The sequence below is a fragment of the Vulpes lagopus genome, chromosome 5, assembly GCF_018345385.1.
Source record: "Vulpes lagopus strain Blue_001 chromosome 5, ASM1834538v1, whole genome shotgun sequence".
NCBI lineage: Eukaryota > Metazoa > Chordata > Mammalia > Carnivora > Canidae > Vulpes > Vulpes lagopus.
This window is the reverse complement of record NC_054828.1, coordinates 35,576,263-35,592,389: the sequence shown is the minus strand read 5'-3', so window position 1 is coordinate 35,592,389 and position 16,127 is coordinate 35,576,263. Positions and strand designations below refer to the sequence as shown.

Genomic DNA, 16,127 nt, shown 5'->3' with positions numbered 1-16,127 from the left:
GTTAATGTATATGCACCATAGTGATCCCAACTTCAAGCTACACATCATTGGCTTACAGTTAAGCAGAAAACATTTTACTTAAGACATTACCTTGACCTGTATTTACTCCAATGGCAAAATCATGACTGATGAAAGAGGAGCAAGATTAAGGAGCCTATATATATATATATAGGCAGAGATATATATATATATATATATTATATATTTATATATAATATATATATATAATGACATAGAGAAACTCTTTTATTTTATTTTATTTATTCATGAGAGAGAGAGGCAGAGACACAGACAGAGGGAGAAGCAGGCTCGATGCTTATATATATATATATATATATATATATATATATAGAGAGAGAGAGAGAGAGAGAGAGAGAGAGAGAGAAAGCCTTACTGATTTTGACTTTTGAACAACAAATAACCTCTAGTGAGTTCATTTTCCACTGAGGAACTACTTATCAAGTGTTTACCTTGTGCTCAGCATTGTACTATGTACAAGATGTATAACAGTGAACAGGTGGACTAGACATGACCCTTGCTTGCAAGAAATCTAAAATTTAGAATCAGTTTTGTCACGATTATCGATACTGCTACTAAGTGTTATAACAGTGCAAAATGGAAAGCTCTAGGCTAATTGGGGGAAGGGTGCATAGGGAATGCTTCGTTGAGAAACATATATTTAAGGGAAGAATAAGTTGGCCAGACACGGACGTGTGTGTGCATTTATGTCCAGAGTGTTAAGGAGTACCCAGAGATGCAGGAAATTTGTAAAGCAAATAAAATGACATCTTCAAAAAGAATTAGCTCCATAAAAGGAATCAAAAAGTACAGAGTTTCTAGAGTTTAAAAAGTCAGAAAAAGCTGGTTCAAGATGAAGTTGGAGAAAGGGTCAAGAGACAAATAGATGCATATATTGTTACGTGTACATCTTAATGACAGCAAATAAAGTAATATATAGGACAAATATTTACATTAAAAAGCTTCATTCTTTTTAAGTTTCTTTCACAGATTTGTTACTCCAAGTGTCAGTGATGTTCAAAATCCACTCATTTGAAACATTATCAGCTAAGTTAGGTATTGCTATTTAGTATGGTTTCCACAACAATGACACATAAGGCATTTAGTTGGAAATTATGATATTACTGCTTTTAAAGCTAGACTAATTTTACAAAACTATGTTAAACTTTTACTTTGCTTTGTGAGTGGAGGCATACCTACATGACATGTTCTCATTTAAAAGCAAAACATCTAGGGGATCCCTGGGTAGCTCAGAGGTTTGGCACCTGCCTTTGGCCCAGGGCACAATCCTGGAGTCCTGGGATCGAGTCCCATGTTGTGCTACCAGCGTGGATGTTTCTCCCTCTGCCCGTGTCTCTGCCTCAATCTCTCTCTCTCTCTCTCTCTCTCTCTCTCTCTCTCGCTCTCTCTCTCTATCATAAATAAATAAATCTTAAAAAAAATAAAATAAAAGCCAAACATCTAAAAACAGACTCCTAATCTTTTCTGGAAGTATGTATAGCTTTTCAGAACCCTTTTGTGTTTCTTCTCCCAAAACTCAAAACTCAGGTAAATAAGAAGACTTCAGAAGAAGCAAGTATCTTTGCTTTTACTTTCATATTATTTTGGACAAATGTTGGGTTCATAGCACTGCTTTTCCTTAATTTTCTTCCAACTATATTACTTTCTCGTATTGAAAACTGACACTTTTATTTCTGAAGAGAAATTACACATCAAGGGTGAAGATTTATGAAAATGAGAGGAGAAAAACTATGTATGAGCAAAGTTCATATAGCTTTTCTCTACTGACCAATAGTCATAAAAATATGATTACAATTTTATTTCTCTTTGTTCTCTGAGTCCCACCATGAAATTTAACTACAAGTCAAGGATTTGAGTTTTATTACTGCTTGCTGCTTACCTTGATATTTTGAAATTACTCTTGTTTCCTTGAAATCTACTGGTTCATATAAAATTAATATTCTATAGGGTGACCAAACATTATTGGTTAGGTAAGAAAATGAAACTATCTAGGATTCGATCAAAATGAAGTCGCAGTCTAAGTCTGAATGAGCAGATTTTCCTTTTTATTCTTCAGCCCTGGAATCTTGTTTGAAATATCCATTACATTTAGCACTTTATACCTAAATGGTCATTCCAGTTAGAGCCTGCACCTAGAAATTGATTCTGGCTATAGGAAGCCTACCTCTTGTCAAAAATACTGAATCATGAAACTAATCTAGTGTTATGTATTAATTACAGCCCAATTAAAAAAATTACAGCCCAATTAATAATTAATTAAAAATAGCAAATCCTTTCACAATTGAAAGAAAAATAAACCCAACTTTTATATACTGTTTCGCTACTTGGAAATTACTTCAACAGAGATGAGTGTGTTTGTCGCTGGTGACATTTTCAGTGGAGGTACGAACATACTTAACCCACATAAAATCAACTAGAGGAAAAAGAAAATAAAAGGAAAATCTCCTTCTAGATGTATTAGGGTGAAGGAAATATGAGGCTAAGTTTTGTTTTACCTATTCGATCAGAAGTTCTATTATCATAAACCTAGTTTATGTGCTCAGTAGATTACTATAGTTAATTTTTTTAAAAAACTGAAATTCTTCTTGGACCCTTTCAATAATTCCAAAACAGATAGGTCTTTTTTAAGTGGGTCATTACTACTTTATCTCCGATTTAGGAAACTTGAAAATGAAAATAGCTTCTCCCAAATATTCACCTTTGGCTTGATTTGAAAATTTGGGTACACTCCACTTGTTTTTGTTTGTTTGTTTGTTTTTAAGATTTATTAATTTATTTTTAGAAAGATCATGTGTGTGGGGAGGAGCAGAGGGAGAGTGATAGAGAAACCCTAGCCAACTCCTTGCTGAGGTCGGAACCCAAGGTGGGACTCCATGCCATGATACTTGAGCCAAAAACCAAGAGTCAGTTACTTAACCAACTGTGCCACCCAAGGGCCTGACATTCCACTTGCTTTTAATCTTGTCCATGTAAACCTGCTTTCTTTGACCATGCTCAGAAGCACTATATAATGTTTCTACATCTCAGTATATTTGGTATTAGATCCCAACCCTTTCCAAATGAAATAAAAGGTCATTGGAAATTATATTTATCTTTGACCTTTCTCAATCAAATTTGTTGTTTTATGTCCTTTATGTTACACACTAAGTTTAGATATACACCAAACTATGGCCAGGGTTAAAAATGAACATAATCATACCAAATTACTGGTTGTTTTGTAAATAACATATCATTATGAATTTATAAAGACATAAAATGCATTTTGAGCAATTTCTTAATATACCTCAATAATGCATTTCCTACGAAACTAGTTAATGAAAATCATGAGGTGGGGGCAAAATGTAGTCTTATTCCTGGTCAACCTGAACGATCTGAACTATTTTATACTGAGTAGTAAAAGAGGTTTGGGACTCATCTGTTAAAAGACATCATCATCATAGTACTCTATTTGGATGTTTCTTTGGTTGATAGTATATTTATACATAATTTCATCACAAGAGAAGCCATTATTTTTTTTTATTCTAGTAGAACCACAAAGAATTTGGAAACTAAACATACATTGAACTGAAGTGAGTGCCATCTGATTTCCCATCCGTTACTTCAACAAAAGCTAAAGTCTGTCCTTTGATTTCAAAATCAAATCTCTCTGTTAAAAAAAAAAAAATCTCTGACCTAGAAGGCATCTGATATTCATGGGTGATGGGATTATATGGTATCATCCTTGTGGCTATGTTTTTTAAAATTATCATATCTTCTTATACCTGTCTCGGCTGCCTACTCCATTTTTTCTTTGTTGTTGTTGTTAGGGCCTCTTTGTTTTTCATTGGAAATGTGATGTTTATGTTGTTTTAGCTGAGTCTCATCAAGGATCTTTAAAAGCTATTGTTGACTTAAATCATGTTATATCAATTACATTAATTGCTCTATGTGCCAAAGATACGAGAGCAAATTATATGTCTCTGTGTATATATTTGTACATGTTTTTATGTGCTCTTTTTCTAAGCTATTCAAAAAGAATATACAAACTGTCAATTCTCTCTACCAGTCTTCTTTAAGACTTTATATGTCCCCTACTAATAGTAACTATGATTACTTATTTTGTGGCATGAGGCAGTTATTGTGAAACAAGTAATGAGCTGACTTTATGGATGTTCAAGTCAGTGACAATCACTAAAGGGATAAATGTTTCCTCTGGAAAGTCAAAGGGAAGCTCAGCTACTTGTGATCTATTCTCTGGGCGTAATTTTCTTCTGAATGTTGTTAGGCTATAGGATGAGATTATGGGCCCGTGAAAGCTATCAGAATTAAAAACAAGATTTCCTTCACTACCTCAATCTACAGATATTTCATAGGAGGTTATATGATAGGTATTGTACCAGCATTGAGAATGCAATAATCAACAGCACACACAGCATCTTTCTAGAACTTCAGAGTTCCGAGGGGAAAACATTAATTGAATATGCGATTACAAGATCAGTGCTTGTATGCCAAAGGGCATGTATCAGGTGCTAGGCAAACATGCAGTCAAATGTCCTAATCTAACTTGGGGACAGCAGGAAGGAACCCCCTCACCCCACCCCCCCTCCCCGAGGAAATAATGATTCTGCCAAGAAGGCTCAAATAGTGAGTCACATTTAGCTGAGGAAAAATGGAAATGGTATAAGGGTGAGGAAGAGTATTTCAAATAAAAGAAGCTACAAGTGCAAAAGTCCAGAGAAATAAGCCTTAGAAGAGTTGAAAGAAGTCTCCTGACGATGGACAGATTACAGCAGGGCAGTGGCAAGTGTGAGATGAGGAACAAGAGGTAGGAAAGGCTCAGATTATGGAAGTGCTCATAAATCTCATCAGGGGCTTGAGATTTTATACTAAGGCAATGAGAAGGGTTATAATAGACAAATGGCATAGTTAGATATTGACTGGTATGTGGAGAATGGATGCAATTGATTGGAGAGATGACACAAAAGTCTGTTAATATGCTGTAGTAGTAATTGTGCAAGAGGTGATATGGATCCTAAATTTGGGTGATGTCGGAGGAAATAATCATTTCTGATGATGGGAATACTCTAGCATGAAAAACTGCATAAGGAAACACCTAATTTTAAAGTCATCAGGAGAGTTATAACAGTGCAAATTGATATCAGTGTTGGTGGAAAAAGAAGTTAATAGAGCAAAGGGTATGTGTCTTTGAAAAAACATTTCACGTTTGCCTATCAAAGCCTGCACATGAACATGTTTATCACGTAAAATCAAATATAAGCGAAAACTACATATTCATCATTCATCACACTGCCTTAAGATAACCAATATCATATCTTAGTGTGTTTTTCCAAATATAATTTGTATGCAAGCACAAAGAAGAGAACATAAATTGTGCACTCTTTTACAACAAAGATAGACTTGAAATTTAAGCTGTTTGTATCCTTGGGGTTTTTTTTAGATTATCAGTATACTAAAACTATCCCTGGTTGACACACAACGTTATGCTAGTTTCAAGAATACAACATATTTACATTTTAAATTAAGTACTAATGCATGAAATATTATTGGTCAAATTGATATTCAAAGGACAAATTGATAAGATCTAAGTGACAGTTCTTGTCTACTTCTCTAAAAGTGTGTGACCAAAATAATGATAGCTTTATTGTGGTAAGTATAATAAAATAGTATAAGAATACTACAGTAGCTATTAGTATTTTTTATACTAAGCTTATTTTACACTAAAATATTAGTATTTTTATACTAAAAAAAAGTATAAGAAAGCACTTACAAATTATTCTGAGAAAAATTTATATCCATTATCTTTTTGAGCAAAATGTTCCAGTCTTTTCTCGTCAGCAGTACTACCTTCCAGTATTTCCTTCTCTGAGTTCTCCTCTGAGCTTTTGCCAAAATGTTTTAGCTCAAATTCCATGTTAGTTAATTTTCACAGAATAGAAAAACTTCTTGCAATATATACAATTGAGCACTGAGATGGCAGCCTAGATTCCTCCTAAGTGCTTTCTAGACCAAGTGTACATTCATCTATTTGCAAGCATTATTCAAGGTCAGTTTAAACTGTGTTTCTATCAGATAATGTTTTGTTCAAAGAAGCAAGGCTCCCACTTAGTTTGAATCTCTGAGTAGGAACGGAACCACTGTTTGTGGATTGTATTTGTTCCTTATACTGTCATGCCTTCTTTAGAATAGTTTAATAAAAGCAGATATTTGAGGATAAAAGAGCATACATATAATTTTTTTTCAAATCTTATACACTTCAACACATTAAGCTTTAAGTGAAACTGGAGGACACTCAAACAAAGTCACTTTTGTCAAAGCCTTTTCCTGTAATAATATATTTGGATGATACAAGATGTATTCCCTTGTGATGTCCAAGTTATTGATAAACCAATTTGTGTGGAATATACAAGAACTATTCAGACTTTGTGGTTTCCTTAAATGAGATGAATAAGAATTTCTATTTTTTGAATAGGACATAAAGTATTCTAGGCTTATTTTAGATGCTTCAGTGTGCCAAAGATGGTATTAAGTTTGGTGTTCATAAATTACTAATCTGGAATAAGAGGTTGAATGTATTTTGAAAACTTAAACCTGTTTCACCTGAACATGTTTAACTAGTTAATAAGAAACATCAAAAAGACAAAACCCTGAGATCAATGGTCATTTTTTTGTAAAGCTATTATATGCTGTTTAAATTGGTTGTTCGGGTCTGTCTATAACATAAGTTTAATAACCTAGCTCAAATGCAGATTTCTAATTTTCAATTAACATAGGAATAATTTTGTTTGCTAAAATAAAATAAATGAATGAATGACAAGTCTGAAACATGAAATGTTCTAGGTAGAACTTTTTAAAATTCCAAATTTCAAAAAATCATGTGGCAACTGTATAGCTCAAGCTTTAAGTATTAACTTTTAACCTTTGACCTTACAGATTTTAACCAATGAAATGTCTCTTTAAACTTTAAAGGAAACAATGATAACGAGCGCCTGGCGATTGCTAGACAGCGAATTCCATATCGACTTGGTCGAGTAGTTGATGAATGGCTACTCGACAAAGGTAAAAAACATTGATTAAAACTTCAAATAAAAAAATAATTTGAACATAACCAAGTAGTACTTCATTGTAACACTAATAAACATAAAAAATAAATTTTCCGTAAAACTAAATTAAAAACAAATTTAAAACAGTAAAATGTAGATAGTAATATTTGCATACCTTGTATAATAATTTCTATACATTTTTAGACGTACCAGCTGTTTAATAATCTTACCCTGTTAACTTAAGGTTAAAGGGACTGTTAAATATAATCCACTAACTCAATCTATGAAGGTACTCACAGCAAGCATTAACCCAAAATGATAAATCATTCATAGATTATATTACATGTTCCAGCCTCTAAATTATTAACTAAAATATATGTAGTTCTGATATCTTTATTATGGTCCTGAAAACAAAACAAAACAAAACAAAACAAAACTCTTGGTTTAAACTCTAGGCATCTTAAATAGTGGGCAATATGGATTGCCAGTCAAAATGAAGTCCCTTTAACGTTTGCAACCTTCTAAGAGCATTTGAGAACAAGCCCTAATTAAAACTGAACTTAAAGTTGTGTGCATGCTTTTTATGAGCAGAGAGCAATCTGCTAAAACTGGATACTCAATTTGATGATATTGGTACTGTTGCTGAGGATTGCTGTTTGATGGAAATGTGCCATAATTTCTCCATCGGTTTGTGTATCATTCCTGAAGCCGCTTTTTACATCTGAAGCTATTTTTTTTTCATTTTGTTTTGTTTTAATAGACTTGCTGAAAGCCAATCAGAAAAATATTTTTGGATTTTTTTTGTCTCTGACATGCTCAGTGTAAACCATGCATTTCTTTTCAGTGTGATTGCCGGAAAAATAGAATAATTCAAATAACAATGGACTATGCCTTCAAAAAATAAACGTTTTTAAAGAATAGCATATAGATACATGTGGCCATTACGTGAACTATGAAATTTTTATCATAAATTTAAAATTAGATTTAGCTGCTCTAGATTAGTTTCTGCCAGTGGTAATTGTAGAATGACAAATACTTGAACTGTTAGATATCTCACATTTTTTAAATTCAACAATTCAGATTTAGGAGACCAACAGTATAAGATCGTGAGGTAAAAGGGAAAAGGGATCCACTAAAAACTGATTTATAATACGTATCTTTGATTGGTCTTTTAGCAAAAGCACTACATTTACAATAATTTGAGAATTTACAAGTATTTGCCAATGATTATGCATTTCATGGACACCTCATTTATAAGCAATGAATTATGAGTCAAATGCCTCTCTTATAGTTTATTGCTCTCATTATCCACCCCATGAAAGATCTGTTTTATCATCCTTTGTAGAATGTAGAGTTCACAATCAACATTTTTGCATGTATGTAATATTATTTTTACAGGGCGTCAGCTCACAATCTTCAATAGCCAAGCAACCATAATAATTGGCGGGAAAGAGCAGGGCCAGCCCTTCCAGGGCCAGCTCTCTGGGCTTTACTACAATGGCTTGAAAGTTCTGAATATGGCAGCCGAAAATGATGCCAACATCATCATAGTGGGAAATGTGAGACTTGTTGGTGAAGTGCCTTCCTCAATGACAACTGAGTCGACAGCCACTGCCATGCAGTCAGAGATGTCCACATCAATTATGGAGACCACCACAACCCTAGCTACTAGCACAGCCAGAAGAGGAAAGCCCCCTACAAAAGAACCCATTAGCCAGGTGAGTATGTGGCTTTCATTCCTTTGTTTTGGAACTGTGGTTGTGAAAGTGGGCGTTTCCGCATATGTGTCTTTTCCAAAATGGGATTGTTTCTGATCTCAGGGACTGTGGCTTTCTTTGAGTCTTGCTTAGTAGCAGTTTGAATGTGAAATGTGTGTACACTGCTGATTTGAGATTTGCTGCTTTGTATTGGGTGTTAGCTGCTAGCTGGTAGTCTTGATGAATAACCTTAGTCTAGCCCAAGCCGAGGGGACTGCCGCTAATTACACAGGGTTTTCACTTTTTAAGTTAAATAAACAAGTAACTTAGTGAAGTATTTGGAAGGCCCTATTTGTTCAGGCTCCGCACATCATCAAAATAAGACAAAACGAATTTGAAGAAAAATTGCATACAAATTTCTACTGTATTTTGAGGCCCTCAGAATTTTGAGTTGATAGGTACGTGGTTCTCATGGTGAATGATAGGGCTATTGTTTACTGTTGTTGAGGGGGAAGTTTTTATTCTACACTTCAAGTTTCTTGTGGTTGGTCTAAGAATGAAATTGATATGAGGCAGATTAACAGGAGGGAAAAAAAAAGTTTGATACATGTACACAGTCTCAATCATGAAAATGAGGCTCTAAGAAATGACCAAGACAGTGAGCTTTTATACTTTTTTTTTTTAGACAAAAAACATATCTGTAAGAGATTTACAGAGCAAGAAGACTTAGGTCTGGAAGCTTCAATTACGAAGGAATTCTAAATAGGATTTGGGCTGGGGTAATAAAATAGTAAATGTAACAAGGTTTGTTTATAGAGCCTTCTTGGCTCTGCATTTCCAATGTCTGGTGACATGGATGTCCTTTTACCTCATGGTACAAGGAAGAACCTTTAATATGGGAGATTTATTTTCTGCTTTATGAAGGCAAAGGGCATCATGGTGTTCTTGATCTGGCTGTTCCTTGGTAACTTAATTCAAAATAATCACTATACCTGCCCTTGCTCTATAAGAAAAATGCACCATTAGTTTATCTGAAGATAAAGACCCAAAATATGATCCTTAAAAACTGTCTTGTGCTAACATGTTTTGTATTATATGTGATTAACTGCCCTCACCGAGAATTCACTTCAGTGGGTTTATGTTTTACATCTAAAATTCTTGAAAAATATAATTTTTAAATCCCAAACTTTTATAACTTAGAATCATATTAATTCAGTCAAGGTATACTTAGTAATCGCCTGGTGTGTATCAGGCCCTGGCATTGCATCAGTAAAGAATAAGGGGGGAAAAATACCCTCTCTGCCTCAGAGAATGCTATTAGAATGCTGATATGCTGTTAAATGCTACTAGATCCCTAAAGACATTTATAACCTTTGTATATATTCTGTTGTGTTGTCTTTCAGAATTGTGTGCTCTCCTTGGTCTAGATTGATTGTTTCCTTTTGTTTTTAATAGTGAATGAATGTACCTAGTAGATGCCATATAAAGCTTTTCCAAGTACATGATCCTAACTTTTCTAGAAAACTGCCTTCTAAAGAAACAAGAATGACAACAATTATTTTTACATTTCTTTTATTTCAAGTGTTTGAAACAGACTTAACTGTCAAATTCGGAAAGAGTAGAATAAGGTGAATTTGTTCCTATCAGTACTGTGTCTACTAATTAACATACGTTTACCAGAGAAAGAAGAAAACAGATTCTGATTCTTACTTTCAATATGAAGGAGTGGGAAGAACAGAATAGAAAGGGAGAAAAATATCTTAGGAGAAGAGAGATGATGAAAACTCTACAGAGATGATCTATAAATTCATAAATGTAGTATTATATACTATGTGCCTATATGCTCTATTCTTTTTTCCTTCCTCCTTACTTCCTTTCTCTCTTTCTTTCTCTTTCCCCTCTTCCTTCCTTCCTTCCTTCCTTCCTTCCTTCCTTCCTTCCTTCCTTCTTTCCTTTCTTTCTTTCTCTCTCTCTCTCTCTCTCTCTCTATCCGCCACCCTCTTTATTTTTGATTTGCATTTGGCCACAAAGTAAAATGAGCTGTCTCACCAGGTGTTCATTAATATTATATTTATTGATCATTCTATCTGTGCCATACACTGTCCTAGGCACTGGACAATGAACAATGAACAAATACCCTTGTCTTTATGCGATATACATTTTAGTGGGTATGTGTGCTCATAGTATAATCTTTCTGTTGAATTTCTCTATCTTGTTTTGGCTTCTAAGATGGTTAATAATAACAATTAGTCCCTTGGATAAAGACTTGTGAATTTAAAACTTTAGACAGATTTAGGCATATCTGTCAACTTCATTTGATAGTCTTCACTACTATACCATTAATGATTTATTATTATGGCTGTTAGTTTATTGTTTATTTAAGCTGAATTTGATATAAGAAAATGAAAAATAAAGTGATTGATAAACTATTTCTTTTATATGAGATAATTCATAAGAGGACATTGTAGGACAGTCAAAATTAGAAATGTTCCTGGAGGGATCCCTGGGTGGCTCAGCGGTTTGGCGCCTGCCTTTGGCCCAGGGCGTGATCCTGGAGACCCGGGATTGAGTCCCACATCGGGCTCCCGGTGCATGGAGCCTGCTTCTCCCTCTGCCTGTGTCTCTGCCTCTCTCTCTCTCTGTGACTATCATAAAATTAAAAAAAATAAAAAATAAAAAATAATAAAAAATAAAAAAAAGAAATGTTCCTGGAAATAATATTTCAAATAATCAGAGATTTTTCTTAGTAGCCTTATTTCATCTTATTGTTATTATAATTGTCTAAGCTCCTAGGTAAACCAAATGTATGCCAAAATAAAGAAAGACTTAACAATTTTTCCTAGAATATATTTTATCAGTTAGTAACTGGTACATGTTAAGAAATTCTGTTTTTTGAGAAAACGTGCAAAATAGCTATTGCATTTGCAAGCTCAGTACCTAGAAATGAAAAAATAAAGTTATGGATTTTATAGTATTAATTAATACAAAAGGAAAACAGTTAACTACCCATTAATTTCCAATGAAAAGAGTCTCTTTTATTATAAGCTATTACATGTTTAAAGACAGCAGTGGTTTATGAAAGTAAATGATCTAATCAATTAGTGATTATTTGGTTCATTTGGGAAGATATTGACTTAAATAAAAGATTACTGGGTTCATTAAAAAATAGATATTTTTAATCTTTAGATTTTAACAAATAACAGCAATTAAATAATTTGGATTAATATGCCACAAATAGTCCATTGTGGCAACAGTATTTTCAGGTTGGACCAACAGGTTTTAAAATTATATTTTATAATGATATGTATGTGTATTCAGGTAATAAAGCGTGCATATATGGAAAAAACTACTAAGGAAGAAAACAAGTTATTTATTTTTGAGTAACAGAGTAATTTGTTGCAAATTCTCTTTACCTCACAATTGATTTTTAAATTGCCCTTCAACTATGAAGAGATCACTGATATTCCTAGGATTTAAACTGTTAGAATTGTCAGTTTTAGAAGTTTAAATAAGAGAGTGATTTGCTATGCTAATTCCAGGACAGAAACCTTTGACCCATTTTTGCAAATTAGATGAAGCATCTTCCTTTAAACCCAGTCTCTATGGCTGTATCTGCCTGCTTTTATCAACTGCCTTACTCAATTGTATATGAAGAAGGGTCATTTTATTTTTCAAAAGCCATACTGGACTGTTTTCTCAATCAAAGTATATTTTCCTCAGTGATAACACTGAGCCACTTAAGCTACAATGACAATATACCTTGGGGTGATTGCATGTTTTAGAACTATGGAAACAGATTTTTGATCAAGCAAAATTATATTGGATTCATTTCAGATAGATGATATCAGGTTTGTTCAGCCATCCTGAATGCAGGGCAAGTGACAGGCAAGAAATGTATTTTCGTCTGTTACAGGGTCAGACAATTTTTATAAAAGAATATTCATTAAAATGTCCCATAGAATTCTGTTTACTTTCCTACTTAAAAGTAAATATGCTTTTTTAAAAATGTTTTTCTTCTGACTGATGATCAAATTTGAGCCTGATGTTTACTTTAGAAGACATTGGGACACCCGGTTGGCTCAGCAGTTGAGCACCTTCTTTGGGCCCAGGTCGTGATCCTGGAGTCCTGGGATCAAGTCCCACGTTGGGCTCCCTGTATGGAGCCTGCTTCTCCCTCTGCCTGTGTCTCTGCCTCTGTCTCTCCATGTCTCTCATGAATAAATAAATAAATTCTTTTAAAAAAATAGAAAGACTTGATTTATATATGAAATAAGGAAATTTACCAACTCTCCTGATTAAATGGCGTTTTAAAATGTGAATATAACAATATTAATGATACTTTTAAAATTATACTTTTTATGTGCATTACTTAAATTTCTTAAAATTTGTTTTACTTAGAATATTTAATATCTAAATGTTTCCATAAGACCTGCTCATCTTAAAGAGAAACTTTCCAAACCAGGAAAATGTACATTAAAATGCACACTACTGTTTAAGATCTTAAAAAAGAGAGAGTGAGAAGCTTTCTCTAAGGCTGTTCTCAGAAAGCAAATATTTGCAAATAATTGCTAGTAAAATTTCTCGGGATACCAAGAGCTTCTTGGGATGAGGGACAGTAGTGCCATGTAAGATTTCCAGCTTCTAGGGGTTCCCTCTTCTGAATAATCTGCCAATGTCTTATAATGTAAATGTGGCTCTACACAAATGAGTAAAAGTAAACCAGCCTTGCAGAGGGCAACATTCACTTCCTTTGGTTGTAGTCTGTAAAGAAAGGAAAGTGCAGCTGTGCTGTTCCTTCTAAGATCAAAATTGTAACATTTATTCTGTTTTAATTTTTATATTGCCTTTTGCAATCTTTTGGTTCTTTTCTTCAAGACTATTTTAACAAGCTATATGCACACTGTAGAGCATCATATGGATCCACAGAAATGCCTTTTATTTACAGTATAGGAGAATGGAAAGAACATATAAATCATGAGACAAGGTTTCTACTTTATGCACAACCACCTACCTTGTTGTGTAGCTTGGATAGTTTGGTTACTATGGCTACACCTTGGCTTTACTACCTCTCTAAGTGGGTTAACTAAGAATCTCTTGAATTGCATTCTGCTCTAAAATTTCATTGATACTAGTGGTGATGCTCTTAATTATGTCTTCAGATGATTATTTCAAAGCATAGATTTCACTCTTGACTTTTACACAGGATGGCCATTCGTCTTGGTTGGCCCGTGTAGTTCTTGTGTACCCCTGGTGTACCAATGTAATTGTTAATAGTATCCCTTTTTGAGTTTCCAAAGTATTCCATTTTGGTCTACATATTACACTTTTCTCTGACAGCATACATAAAATATATCTTTGCAAAAAAAAATCACACTTCATAAGAATAATAAATGGTGAAGCCTTGTCCTTTGCATTCAGAGCAATAACTGACTCTGGTATCCTTACCTGGTTTTAAGAATCCATAGCCTTGTTCATCTTCTTTTTATCTTATTTCAAATATCTTGAGAAAAGAGAAAGACTAAGGCTTTGAGAGATTTTGTTTTTTGACTGGAGGGACTATAGTTTGCAACTCCTAGTAAGAAATTACAGAGTAGGGCAGAATTAGGACACATGAGTGAAATATATTGAAACAATTCAGAGTGGGCATGACAAACCCAAGAAAAGGAACTGTTGAGGATTTAAAAGCATTGATAGGTTGTGAGAGACCTATATATTTCACATATGCAGTGTCCTACTAAATAGCATCTGATTCCTATGGAATGTTGCAAAGAGAAGCCCAATTAGTGTTCAAGCAAGAAAAGAGTATTTGAATATATTGGATGCTGCTGTTGTTTCCTGGCAGCATTGGAAATGCCCATGAAAAATTAATACTGTTTGTTTGAAAAATGTAAGCAGAGTGTACACATATTTCCATGAAAAATATTTAAAACTAACAAAATACATTAACTTCAAAAGCAAAATTTTACTTTTTATTAAAAATATTAATTAACCTCAGCTGTGGCTTCATTGTAAAAAAAATAACAGCATTACTTATAATTATGTGTGTTCCTGATAACCACTCTGCATTTTAAAAATACTGGTGACATGAATAATTAATTTTATTTTTGCTAGTCCAGTCATTCTGCTGAATTCACGTAAATTAATGTACATTTTTACAGCAGATTTCAGTGCCTATTGGAAAGAGAAACACTTGGGTGTAGATTTAAAAATACATACAAAGGCATATTCTCCTGAAATAATGGTGCCAGGTAAGAAAAGTGTAATTCATTGTAATTTTAAATGTAGATAAGCAACTGCTGCTTGGATATTGTTCCTTCTGATTGTTGGTGAGCAAAAGTGCCAGGATATACATGTTTTAAGGAATTTATTTTAAGAAAAATCTTCTGCTTGGTGCATTTTCTTTAGGATCTGGAACTTTTACTAGGTAAAACGGTGTCCTATTGGTGGATGTAACCTTGGTTTTGAGACATCTTCAGACATAGCTCTTTCTAGATAAAGATATCCGTCTACCCATCCATCCATCCATCCATCCATCCATCTATCCATCTATTCACTTAACACATGTTTGCCGAGTATTTACTTATATTACTAGGCAATGTTCTACAGACTGGAAATATAGCATTGAACAAAATTAGACTTTTCTGCACAAAGCTTATGTTTTAGTTAAAGATGAACATAAGTGTTAGAACAAATATCATACATGGGATGATAGCACTTATACGAAAAAGGAAAAAGAGAAGGGATGTTTGTATTGGGGATGCGTGGACATTAAATAGCAATCCTTTTTGAATAGATATGCATAGATTATTAGTGATATAGGCACCAATTATAAGAGAACACTGGCATATTAAAAGTCAGACTTATTTTTAGATCAAGCAGGATCATACCTGTGTGGATAGTGCTAGTGGCAACTAGCTGCTGTTTTAGGAAACTAGAACAAAAGTGACACGAAGATTTATCTTTTCTTTTTTTTCTTTTTTTCTTTAATAAGGGATGCCCTCAGGCTCGGACCAAGGCCTAGTCCAGGTGGGTGCATTGTGGGGCTCCTAGGAAGGCAAGCAAAGTACAGTTGGAAAGCCCAGGGTTTGCAGTGTGGCTTCTGGTATATGGATGCAGTAAGTGCAGGCCCTCAGGGAGGAACAGGGAGAGGATAGGCTGGGATAGGCAGAGCATCCAATCCAGACAGCTTAGAGGATGATAGAATCAGGTCATAGGCACTGCTGCCAAGACCACTCTTTCCAGAGGGAGCCACATCTCTTGGGATCTTAGGACTTCTCTAGGCTGGCAGAGAAGTCCTGGGGTGAGAAAAACTTGGGTGCACCAGGCCCCAGATTTAGGAAGAGGTCTGGCT

General features: G+C 34.2%; 1 protein-coding gene across 31 annotated transcripts in view; it reads left to right on the top strand.

Moving 5' to 3' along the window:
• The window catches only part of NRXN1 (neurexin 1), a 1,110,010-nt gene that overhangs the window by 968,824 nt on the left and 125,059 nt on the right, over positions 1-16,127 (top strand). For 20 of the 31 annotated variants that reach the window (XM_041755320.1, XM_041755302.1, XM_041755296.1 and 17 more), the window contains 2 exons: positions 7,006-7,095; positions 8,478-8,797. In XM_041755320.1, the coding sequence (XP_041611254.1) occupies positions 7,006-7,095; positions 8,478-8,797 (410 nt within the window). The remainder of the gene's footprint in view (positions 1-7,005; positions 7,096-8,477; positions 8,798-16,127) is intronic. The other 11 variants (XM_041755312.1, XM_041755311.1, XM_041755321.1 and 8 more) reach the window with 1 other exon arrangement.